Source organism: Nicrophorus vespilloides, unplaced genomic scaffold, assembly GCF_001412225.1.
Source record: "Nicrophorus vespilloides isolate i.1.1-1 unplaced genomic scaffold, Nicve_v1.0, whole genome shotgun sequence".
Lineage (NCBI taxonomy): Eukaryota > Metazoa > Arthropoda > Insecta > Coleoptera > Silphidae > Nicrophorus > Nicrophorus vespilloides.
Window position 1 is genome coordinate 214,597 of NW_017096476.1, and position 13,573 is coordinate 228,169.

Consider the following 13,573-nt stretch of genomic DNA (forward strand, 5'->3'; position numbering starts at 1 on the left):
TGTTATATTTTTATAAGGAAATGCAAATATTGTAATGTAACTTCAGAAGAAGGATAATAAATATTTTGATAAAGAATTTGTATTTATTAAAGAAAAAAATGGATGTTAATTATGTACATGTGTTTGTATGTGAAATAGATATTATAATGAATGGAAGAGGTGTTAGGTATATTCAAGTGAATAAATAATTGCACGTGGAGTGTTAATAAGAAGGCAGCAGGGAGGATGTTTTGGAGGTGGCGGTGTATATGATAAATGTGGAAGTATTCCCAAAACGTGGTTGTTTCGAAAGTGCGCCCAGGCTCTCGTACTACACAGAAAGCGAGACAGGAAGAGAGTGAGAGCAAACTGCAAGTATAGAGGAGGAATATATGCGGGTAAGTTGTGAGTATGAGAGTGATAGAGAAATGGACAAAAAGAGATAGAGAGAGAAAGTGTAGGAACAAACAGTAGCAGGTATGAAAATAAGTAATTTACTAGCGTGCACACATGTATATACGGTGTGTACACTCACGGTTTTGTTTAAAAGGGAGACAGAGCGAACGCGCGAGTTAATTAAGTTCGTCATGTTAGCCCTGCTCTACGGGGATGTTTCCGAGCCCCAACCCCAGGCCGCACATCCCCCCATAACACCTCTCCCTTCAAAATGTATATTGTGTCGTTATATTATACCCCTGTAATATTTTATATAGCCGAGGGTTTTGTTGCGGGCTTCAACTAACATATTGAGTCCAACCGTCGCCAGACTTACTTCCTCGATCACCCCCTACACTCGTATACGCGAATTAAATATTGATAGATTTTCCCTTAAACGAATAGATTTGCTTTTTTCCATCCCCTCCGTGCACTCACTTATTTCGTTACCAATAAAATAAAGCCAGCGTTGAGTCAACACTACATCTATTTACACTCAATTTCATTGACGTAATTCTACCGAACTACCCCAAAGATTATATTAATTCCCTTTTCATTTGTCACTCACGTATTCCACCAAGTATGAGTAATATTCTATGTATCAATTTTAGATTGTATTTTACGACCCTGTGTGTATATATTCGAATCGTCCATGATTACATTTTACGTTCAACAATATTACATTTTTATGTCATACTTCTTTTTTAATATATACAAATAATTAGTCATAAAACGAATCAATTAAATTAATTGCTTTTTCATATATACAAAAATACATCAAATATGAATGCAATCAAAAAATTATTTATTGTTTTTATTTTAACAAACAAATTAATACAAATATTAATAAATTTAATAACAAAAATAATAAATAAACATTTATAAATCCAATCATTTAAAACAAACATTTGCCACCATATGCTTTTCCGACATAAATTTATTATTAATGCAATAACGCCTTTGTACAGGTATTATATTATGCATGCAATAAATTTTAGTTTACTTATTTATTGTTAATAACTGTATTAATTTATTTTTGAAAACTAAGTAGTCTTCACTTATTAGAAACATATATTTTATTTGCTTCAAAAACTTAATATTCATATTCAAAAACACCTTTTTAATAATTTTAAAATGTAATTTATATTTTTTTTTATTTTCTTATAAAATTATTTAGTAAATGGCAAATTTGCAGAGACACTTTCATTGTTTAACTTATAAAATAAGTAAACTTTAACTACAACCACGGTTAACCCGAACCGCGGTAAATTGAGACCCAAATAAACTGTATTCGCAGTAAAACTGTAGTTTCGAAAACATATGTTGTGTTCTCTTTTGGATTTAAACTTAAATACAATAAGTAACATTATTGCCAACATGTATATCAATTAGCCATAAATAAATAGAGTTATCTTTCATTACAAATAATTTATTCATTATAATGAACAATACATTAATTATATATACAAACACATATGAATCATAATTAATTAATAATCAATAATCCGATTTAATTAATTTCACTATATGCATATTAGATGCACTATCTTCAACTGAATCAAAGTACAAAAAACTTGTTTTTTTTAAATATCAAACACCAATAATTTTCCATGCGTATTTGGATTCAAATCTTTGAATAATTTGTATGTTACATTAACAATAATAATAGTAATAACTAAATAAATTATTACAACTATTTAATATTTAATACAAATACCTTTATTAATAATAATATAGATATTATTAAATAATAGGTGGTCGATTCGAAACTAAAATTTGATGATTTTGGTAGTAATTACTAAATATTAAATGATTGTTGTTTGTTATCAATCTATTAATGAAGTCTGAACCAAAAATGAGTAAAATTAAAGTATTATTAGAAATTTAGAGTTATATGGAATTTTATTATTAATCTTATAAAAAAATATTGAGTTGTTCATCACCTTAAGTTTGATGATGATAGATTTAATAATTATAAATAAAATATGATTGAAAGGATTATTTCGAGAATAAATGCATTTAGCGGAGTATACAAATAGCTACAGTCAGTTTCGGCATTTGATTATCGATCTCCTCAGGATTTATTTAAAGCCAAACTAAGCGGATTGCAACTTTATTAAAGGAACAGCAATTTAACTCTCTCGCATGTTGTTGTGCCGTACTCTTCTTCTATATGTATGTACGTACACATTCTCCCACACATATTATAACATCGGAATCCAGCAAGTTTAACATGTAATTTAATCTGGGCTGAATTGTTTATGAGATTGTTGCGGCTCTGGAGGATGTTGCCATTAACCTCGGCATAAGAGACGGATTTACATTAGCCGGTTCTGGGCTCATCTCCTCTATGTGTGTTTGTATCTGTTTGTGTGTGTGTGTGTACCAATTTATACCAGCCAATTGATGGGGGCCACTCGTCGGTCCCCCCAGCATTGTCTTCCCATAATACCGCAATTAGATACAATTGAACAAGTAACGAGACAGATATTAGACTAATTACGGCGAGGGCCAAATTCTGTTAGCGCATCGCTCAGTAACAAAGCAACAACGGAGGCCGTTGTTCGGGTCTTTACATTTAATTCCAGTCTGAAGAAAGAGACAGAGAGAGAAAGTAACAATCCAACAATACTAACAGAAGGTGTTCAATCCATTGATGAAAACGTGTTTGAATTCAAGATAATTCATGAACGTGTAATCATTATTCAAACATTTAACTAAATCTTTTGTTATGTCCATGTAGCATTCAATTTACAAATTATATATTGAAAGTAAGTTCAATCACATTTATAAGAAAATACAATAGAATAACATTATTATATATAAAATAATTGCTAATGGTATAAAAATCCGCTAACAAATGGTTGAAATGGACAAATACAGATTTGCAAAAAACAGAATTATACATTAATTTGAAATGAACGTGTGTTCAGAACCATCGACAACTTCATGTTCGCTCCGTCGCGATAATTGTAACTGATTGTTTGTGGGGGAAAAACAATTTTCGCGCTGGTTTCTGCCGTTGACTTTCATTTTTAATCGTAACTCAAAAATCGCAAGACAACAAGAAAAATTTATAGCCCATAAATTTCTCCAGCCGAATGATATATGACTCGTCTCCATGCGATTCCTCATATTTTCGAGATACCGTTACTAACGGAAGTTGAAAGGGAGTTTTGGAAGAGAATGCTAGAGCTTCAACCACTCTCAAGATCCATTGATGGATTTAATTGCAACCCCGGGGTTTCCATGCAGTTTCGTAAGTTGTTAAGTGTGATGCGATTTAAATCAATCAAGCCGTTCGCAGTCGACGGGAATACATAATATGTTCAATGGAGATGCAAAACGCATTTCCGTTTCCAGTGCGTAGTAAATGAATAGTGGAAGTTGTACAGGCAACGAAGACGGCGGCGGGACGAATCTGCAAATCATTTGCATACCGTATTTAACATAATTTACATTGCTAATTGCTTTTATTCGAACCGCACTATTCTAGCGAACAGACAAAAAATGTGGGGTCTTAAATTACTGTTGCATAATATATAAGATCACATTAAAGGCTTCTGTTGTATTTATTATTTAAAATTAATTAATTTTTAAATGTTAACGCTTAGACAACTGGAAATAGCAGATTATAAATTATTACGTAATACTTTTTGCATTTATATATTAATTATTCTACAAAATAAAATATTAAGATAATTTAAATAGTAATTTTTTATAATAATTCAAAAAATTAAATAAATTTTTAAATAATCAATTAATCAAAATAATAATAATTATTAGATTTTGATAGATTTTGGCATGATTAGATGAATACCAACATGTGATACAATCATTACGGATCACACTTGGGATTATTGACTTGTTCTATAATCAAAGGTTAGGACATACGTAAATAATACTGTTATTTTTTTTATATATATTATTTATGAAGAAGCACTTATAATAATGTTATAATATTACTTCATAGAATCAATAATTATCAACAATTCAGACATTTTTCAATCTTTAGATATCTTCAAAAGTCTATAATTATTTATTTTATTTAATGAATGGATTTCAATATCTTCAAAAATCTTTATCGAAATTTACAATAACTTCTTAAAGATAATGAAACAATAGTATATTGTTGATGTATTAATAAATGTTTTTATTTGTTTTAAGTATTTACATTTGTTATGCTGTAACCACAGTTTGCGTGCCATGAGACATAAATGTCAGGCATGCCAACTACTACAGAATACGCAATATTTATCTTGTAGTACGATGACAGTGAAACTTAACTAGTAACTGTAATTGTACACTGTAATATTAGTACTAACTTAAATAAATTTATGTCAGTAAATTTATTTACTACCGCTTCGTGCATAGTGTATATACATCATTAAACTTTAACTATATATTAGTATCAAATTTTGCGTTTCTCAGTATACATATTTCCGTTTTGTTAAAAATAGGGTATTATAAGCATATTTCAAAATTCCTAAGTTGAATTACGGAACTCTTTATTAAATATTTCATAATATTCCGCAAAAATTTTGATTGTTGTTATATTGGTAATTTAGGGGTGAACCACAAATCATTGAATTTGAGTGTAAACTTTGCGAGTAGGATTTCAATAAACGATATTTTGTAATTTATAAAGCAATTGCGGTATGCTTATGTCGGATGATAATTAGCCGTGAATAATGTAGACACGATCGTCCCTTAACGAGTTCTTGAGCCGTCCGATGCCGGCCACCTGTGCGGGCGTCGCGGCGCTTTGGTTAGGCCCTTTGCGGGGGAGTGAGTCAGGAAACGGAAGGGTATGCGCGCGTCGTTCCGGGGCGTGTGGGAAGGCTACGGAGGGCCGAGGGTCGATCATCAGTATTCGCGAAATGTTCGGCGAGTGTATATAAAACGAAGCGTCGCGACGCCGCTCGCTCAGTCCTCGTTCCGGACTCCGTCGTTGGCTAACCTCGCCGTCGCGCTACAGGTACTACCCCTCGAGTACCGCGCCAAACGATATTTTCCGCCACCGAACATTCTTCTTCACAAACATCCCTTAACAAACAAATATAAACAATAAAATTACATCGGAAGAAAAGAAAGAAAACAAAACTAAATTTAATTTAATCTTCGTTTAAGGGAACGGAGAACTCCGAGTTTGCTTAGCCATTAGAAGAGTCGGTGTAAAAACAGAGAAGGGAATCTGGCCTTTTCTCACTTTGCCCCAAGAGTGCTACCCTTTTTTTCCTCAGCTCGCTGTCCTCCACCTCCTCCAGTCGTTTTGCGAGGCCAGGTTTTTTCGCCCTTCTACGTTTTCCCCCTTTTTTTCCACGTCTGTTTGTTTCTTCGTGACTTAATGTGTGCACGCTTCGCACGGCTGGTGTAAATGATCCGACATATTTCACCACCTCCGTCGGATTATCGCCAGCTTCCAGAAGGGATTCGTCAAGCAACAAGTCACCTTCTCTTCGGACACCACCGGGGGATGCGTTGCTGACCCAGCATGGATTACATCAGCCTCTTGTGCTGCCTCGTCGCCTTCCTACTCTACTACAACACACTCGATGCAGGCTTCGTCTACGATGACCGGTGAGATGAAGATTCCTCCCTCGAACACCCTAACCGAAAGCAAAATCCGGTTTCCAGAACAGTCCCCATCCAACTCCACTATATTACAACACGATAACGCTGCCAGATTTATTGCACCCTCATCCAACCCCCAATCCTTTCCCTCGCTTCCTCTTCCATATATACACTCCATCCCGTTCTCGAGCCGCATCGATTCCGCAAACCATCGATCCTTAATGAAAAATGATATGAGCCCGAAACCATTAACTCGAAATATTATACCGAATTTCGTTTAAAATCATACGAAATCTCCGAGATTATCAAATTCCACCATCAACATATCAAACTTTAAAAAAAAACTATTACTTAATCCAAATATTGAAAAAAAAAACACATTGAAAATGTAACTTTCATTAAATTTTCTGTCAAGAGACTCTGAGATGATAAAAAAGCAATATAAAATCCCATTGTTTTCGATTCAAAATATAAGATCGAAATCTATCCAACCTAATAGAAGACACACCATTCCAAGCATTTAACCTAATCTTTACATTCCTCTCTCTCTCTCTCTCTCCATTTTCACGATAACCTTATCTCTATTGCCTTGAATGCCGCGCTTACTTAGATCGATAGAGAATGCAACTCGCTTTACATTTTAGAAAATTATTCGCCATCACTTTTGCAATTAGTATAATTCTACAATCAGCATTTCAATAATAGGAAAATATTAAAATTTGCAATTCAGATTCGTTTTCTATTTGAAACCGCCAAAAAAAAAATCCGTACATTTTATTTGAAGCAGAACATACTTGTTTCTGCAAGCACAATGAAAATATAATAAATTTAAAAAAATATATATTTATAGTAGATGTTGTAATTAAAATTATAGAAATACGTACATTTTGATATAAAACACATTGAAGAAAAAAAAATAGGTTTTCTACAATAGTAATAATAATATTTTTTGTGAATGATTTTTTCAAATTATTTTTATAAATTTATATAATTTGTTTGTATTGGTATAAATTCTAATTTGTGTCTGAAATATTGTTGTTTTTATATAGAAACACAAAACAAATAAATAGTTAATTTTAATATTATGTTATATATCAATTTATGTAATTCCAAATGATTATATGATGAAAAGTAGAATGAGGTAGAAAATGATGCTTCGTTCTTCGAGAATGGTATATTTGAGTTCACTGAGATGAAAAAAATGAGGATAGTATTCAGATTATCGTCTGCTCTTGAATACATTAGATTCCGAGCTTGGCTTCTGTTTGCATTAGGGAGCAATCCTGGTCATGTCATCAGTAAGTTGTTTTGTAAATCTGCAAACAAAAGTATTTCAATTTTTCTTTAAATGAATAACAAACATTTTGAATTTTATTCACGTTTAATTATTAGTAAATGGTGTTATAAGAACATTATTTTTATATATAATATAAATTTATTGGAAATAATTCAAAGCAGTTGTAAATTATATATATATTTATTTTGTTCTTTTTCGATTTAATTTATAATTTTTCAAGACAATTAATGATGATTTGTTTAAATATTATTTATATAAGCATAATTTTGTTTTTGAATTTCAGTAAGAAATGTGTTTTTGAATCTACTCACACTTTTTTATTCTAAGAACTAAATTCGTACTTTCAATAATATTCTTTCTGTAATATACTAATAAAAGCATTTGGATAACCATAGATAACTTCATACATAATTCACAATGTTTGTATATAATTGCACAGTTTCTCGCTTCTTAATACCTTTGGAAATATGAATTAAAACTGTTGGAAATAAAAGTATGCATATGTGTGTATCTAAAGAGGGCGTCGAGATGTTGACTCAAAGAGAACGTTTCGGTGCGCAAATGAAAAGGGATTGCGTGTGTTGTTGTCAAGGGTGTATGTAGGTATGACCTGCATGTCGCTATCGCTCTTCTTTATCCCGCAGGACCGGTTCGAGCTTAACAAATCCCAATAAACTAGTAAATGTATTCTCTATACTTCCGTTTTATCATTAATTCTACTTTCAAATTGACATTCATTTTATTCTGTACTATAATTTCATATTTCAAGGTAATATTTTTTTAAATAATAATTTAAATTTAACAATAATAATAAAAACTTAATTATGTTAGGTGAGAAAAAATGTAAACAATCCAAGAACAAATTCATCACTTTTAAGAAAGTTTAAATGATTTAAAGAATACACCAGACGTGTTATTCTATGATTGACTTGCAAATGAGCTTCAACAAACTTAAGCTCAAGCATTTAAAGCACAACAGGTACATAGAGAGTAAAGTAAAACTTTTCTTCAATCAATAAATAATTATAATATACATATTTTTTTAACAATTATCTTTAGAAAAAAACAAATATAAAATGATTTCAATTATATTAACTTACTTCTCACTTCATTGTTTATATTTTTTTATGTTTTGTTGCATTATTAATTTCTATTACTATATTGTACTGAAATTAAAATTTATTATTTAATTTTCTTATTTAATTACAGTAATCTTCATTGGTTAACACTAATAATCCTTCTGTATGAAACAATAATTTATACGTGATACAAGTATTAAATACTTCCCAAGCAAATACATGTCAATATACTAAAGCTATTGAAGCACATTTTTTCACAATTATATGAAAATTTACTTGGCATGTATCACGTAGAAACAAGTAAATAACAAGATTATAGCTTAACAACCAAATATTTATTTTGTACATTAAAGTTTTCCAAATCTTATCACTGATTGGCATAACTTTGAATTACAAGTCTCACCTTATATTTTCAGATAATAAAATGAAAAAAGTAATGAATCATCGCATAGTACTGATATTTTGTATAGGCAATATCGAGGACTGTTTTTAGCCGGACTATTTGAGGAATTAAATAAAATATAAAAAAACGCACAAATAGAGACTTGACTTTTAGAATTTATTTTGTTTTGAAAATTTCAAACCGGATTATGGTAAATCCGGACTAATCGAAACCGCAATGCAAGGTATTGTTGTATAGATAATAATTGCAACTTGCAAATATAATTGTTTTTGCAATTAAGTCGAATAATTGCCATCAGTCTTCTTCACTTCCTTGGTTAATTGGCTTCTGAAGATGATATGAATTTAAATACTGAGGTCACAGGAGGATAGTGTTCGAGACGGCCCTGACGTTCCCCCTTATATTCAGAGTGTGTTCAAGTGGGGCAATATCTGAGCATGTATACACAGAGGCCGTCGTTGTCGGTCGCAAACGATGCCAGCAGAATTTAATTGAACTGGGCCGTTTGTGAATCATAACACGTAATGGTGCGTCGCACCCCCTCATCCACTACAAACCACCCCCAACCCTTCTTCTTCTTCGCTCATTCGAAGCCCCCCACGGTTCGCGTTTGTTTGTGTGCCCCGTGTAATCACCGTTCCAAGTGTCGCGAGATTTTCAACCGTAAGGCGAACTGTTTATTGCCCGGCTACAATTGAAAATCCGCCCCCTTTTTCCATTCCCGTGCTCAAACCGAGCGCGACGGCAAAAATTGTCCTCGCAAAACTGGATCCATATAACACATATTCCCATGCAAATTTTGTTCTTCTAACCCTCCCGCCTCGTTGAGCGGATGCTGGCTGCTTCAGACAATTGCCGCGCTCCGGCTTTGCTACACGGATAAACCCAAACCACCAATAAATATATTTTTAATATTTACAAAAATCAAATTCAATGTTTTCCACCTATATAAATAATCCATTTAACCGACACATTAAATGTCCATTAAAAACGCATTTATAACAAAAATGATATATCGATGCACTCGTAGTTATACAATAGGTGAATGCATTAACACAATAACATCATAAACAATATTATTCCACGTATTAAATTAAATCCACAATATGGAAATCCGACGGTTTAAGGCATTTATTTATATTTAAACAAAATTTTATATAATCCAAAATATATTATGTGCAGTGGCGGTACTTCAATTCCTTGTCCCCTTGCAATATTATTCAGACCCTTAAATCTCTCAGGCTATTTTTTAGTAGTTACGTACTCTAGCCAATTTGATGGTACCAGGCAATTTTTGACTGGTACAAAAATTGATGACGGGCGGGGGATGTCATTAAGATCATTAAGATAACTGTGGGTATTAGACACCCTAGTATTAATATTTTCTTAAAGATTTTTTTTATTAGGGCCCTCGCTTTATGTGATTAGGTGGCATTGTAGAACCGCCACTAAATCTGTTAAACCATTGCATTACATAATATTATTTAAAAAAAAAACTAATTCTATTTGTTTGGGGTTCTTATAACAGTTTGGTATTGATGTTACACTGTTTCGAAATATGTAGTAATGGTTGTGATATTCAACATTTATGGTGTTATAAAAATGAGGTTGATTATTATAGGTACTAAAGATGAAGCAAAGCGAATAGGTTTCTTTATTATGTACATATTACTAGTTCGTAGAAATGCACTGTATGTGTTATTATGGAAATATAAATCATTTTGTGAGAAGGAAACGGAAATACGATCTGCTCTGTCTTTTAGTAAACAACCTCCATAATAATTTGCATAGACGTTTATGGGGTCGGCTTAATGCGGCAAAATGTATTGGGTTTGACGAGAAATCACTATTCAACGTAACCTTAATCACAACCCTTGAAGTTCTCAACTTGAATAAGAATACATTAAATACGTATATATAAAAATAATGTTTTTCAATAATAAGACAAAACAATTCGTGAAATTTCTAAAAGAAATGAAATAATCACATCGAACTGTATATGATATTGATTGTATTCATTATTCAAAGGACGGCATTATAAAAGTTATTAATAGGTAATTCAACATGAAAGGTCATTGTTCTTCTGATATTTACAGAGTTTAATTCACAAATTAAGCCACATAACGAGCTTTCGCTTTCCGAAAAGGTCAAAACGAGAACGCAATTACAAAAACATTACCTCCGGCTAATTAATATTTTTGCCTCATTATTTTTTGTTTCCTTGAGTCGAAAAGCATTATAAAGTATTCGCAATTACATTGTTTCCAATTAAATGTATGTAATTAATAAACATAAACAAATAATTAAATAAAACGTATTTGTTTAAATTGTTATTTATTCGGCTGTGAACGTGTTTTGGATCAAATAGCTTTTGGTTCTTTGTGTTTTACATTACTTTTTTTTTGCTGTTCGGTAATTTCGGATCCTGTTTTTGAATTAATTTGAATAAACAGACAACAAGCAAATAAATAAAGTCAAATGAAACATCGCATGACTTTTAACTATGCCGTATGAATATTTTATGAACATTTGTTATAAAATTATTGCAACCTTATCAAGCTTTTACAGCGCACTTTATAAAATACATTATTTTTAATGATGTATTTGTATTTTAATAATGTGGCGTTTTGTTGATTTGAGTAGTTCAGTGATTTTTATTTGATCGTTTGTTTTCATTAAAATTTATAATAGAAGTGATATTTTAGTGTGATTTAAAAGAAATATGATGATTGGTTGAATCGTATAGATTTTCTCGTGAAATTGAAAAACGATTTGTACTTTTAATATCGTGATGATATTGCTATTAAAATAATTGAGTACTTTACTTTATAGCACTTTCAATAATTGGTACTCAAAATGCTAATTTTCACTATATTTGACTTCAACCTGAATATACTTTTATTAATTGTTTCCTGAGATTTAAGATTTTCTTCTTTTACCATGAAATCAAATTAATGCTATGTTTATAATACTGTGAATATTAAGAAGACTCAACTAAAATATATTAACCTTTTAATCAGTATAATTTTCTAATAATGTTACAAATATATACATTGGAACCTCGGTTAATGAGTTTAATCCGTTCCAAAATTTCCTGTTTGAATGTAAATATATATTTCAGTTTAGTTCATACAGTTTTACTACTGGGCTTGCATTTTGTTTTTCAAAGGAATAGATTGAGCAATAAAGTGGAGTTAGGTTGTAAATCATTGAATGTTATTTTTTAGAGAGAAACGCTGATCAAGCTAGCATGCCTTTTTTTATTGCAATTAAATGACATTTATTTATTTACTTTTTTTATGTCATTTGTTTTATCGCGATGCATTGACAGTGGTAGAATGCGAATGAAAAATGGTGCATCAATCAAACGTATTTCTGTCATTTAAAATGTATTGGTTTTATTGGGCGATTTAGTTTGGAGATAGCATGTTCGTGCTGCGAGAGGGCTGCGTTTAAATAGTTGATGTGTAATTGGAATAGAATGGTGATTAATAAATGAATAATGAATGTGTGTTTCAGGCGTGCGATCCTGAGTAATCCCGACCTGCTGCCGACGACGCCGTGGCATCGATTGCTGCAGGACGATTTCTGGGGAACACCTCTGAGCGATTCCGGTTCTCACGGCTCCTACCGTCCGCTCTGCGTCCTCTCCTTCCGGTTGAATTACCTCCTCGGGGGCTTCCAACCATGGGGCTATCACCTGGTCAACGTTCTTCTCCATTGCTTGGCCACAGTACTTCTAGTGCGCGTCTCAAGGCACATCCTTCCAAGGAGCAGATCTTCGGTGGGTTCCGCAGTCACGGGACTCATCTTCGCCACGCACCCCATCCACACGGAAGCGGTCGCTGGGGTAGTGGGTAGAGCGGATTTGGCAGCGTGTAATCTCTACCTGCTCTCATTCCTCGCCTACATATCACATATAAGGTGCAGGGACATCCCTTGCTGCAGCAAATTAAACGTGACCGAGGGTGGATTAAAGCAGTTCCGCGGTTTAAAATACCACCGCTTCGTGGTGAATCTGCAGAACAATGTGACAAACTGTAACTGGCCGAAAAGGCTCGGACGGGAAGTAACTCAGAGCGAGGCTGCGGTCAGTTCGGTCCAGAGGAGTGCGGATTCGGAGGATAGCCCTTGCTGCTGGAGAAATAACACCAAACGATGGCTCACTTTATCCGTATCAATCCTGCTATCAATCGCTTCGATGCTGAGCAAGGAAACCGGGATCACGGTCTTGGGAATCTGCCTACTCTTCGATTTTCTCCAATCGCCCACCATTAACAAAGTAAGTCAACTCTAATTGAATTTATAGAATCAATAATGCGCCAAGTTAAAAACAAAACGAAACTTATGATAAAGTAATTTCCGTAGTGCTCCCGCACTAAAACACACAGACACATACACGCAGAGAGTCTCAAGTTTAAGTAGAAACTTTTTAAATCTCTGCCCGAATTGATTGGCTTCGCGAATCGAACTTGGAGTACTTTCAGTTCTGAAATCGATTTTAAGTCCTAAGTGCAATTTTCCTTTTATATGCAACACCCATCACACTTAACACTTTCTACAATAATAAAAATGAATGAAAATACATAATTGTGGACGAAAAGTCTGCACATAAATTAGGTTTATTATTTCTGTAATTATTTTTGTTTAATTATATTTGCATATAATTGATAAATACAGACACAGAAATACTTCGGTAGCCATTACATCAGAATTAGTGAAATCTCAGGTCAATTTTAAATTAATAAAAAAGACTTCTACAAATAACATAATAAATATATTGTAATTAAGCAGGTTGTAAATTAA

General features: G+C 32.6%; 1 protein-coding gene across 2 annotated transcripts in view; it reads left to right on the forward strand.

The window, feature by feature from the left end:
- The first annotated feature begins 2,975 nt into the window (after nucleotides 1–2,975).
- The window catches only part of LOC108557112 (transmembrane and TPR repeat-containing protein CG4341), an 89,143-nt gene continuing 78,545 nt past the window's right edge, over nucleotides 2,976–13,573 (forward strand). Inside the window, exons 1-3 of one of the 2 annotated variants that reach the window (XM_017913513.1) lie at nucleotides 2,976–3,185; nucleotides 5,545–5,994; nucleotides 12,287–13,049. In XM_017913513.1, coding sequence (XP_017769002.1) covers nucleotides 5,909–5,994; nucleotides 12,287–13,049 — 849 coding nt within the window. In that variant the 5' untranslated portion in view covers nucleotides 2,976–3,185; nucleotides 5,545–5,908. Of the gene's footprint in view, nucleotides 3,186–5,272; nucleotides 5,995–12,286; nucleotides 13,050–13,573 lie in introns of those variants that run through there. The other variant, XM_017913512.1, reaches the window with a different exon arrangement.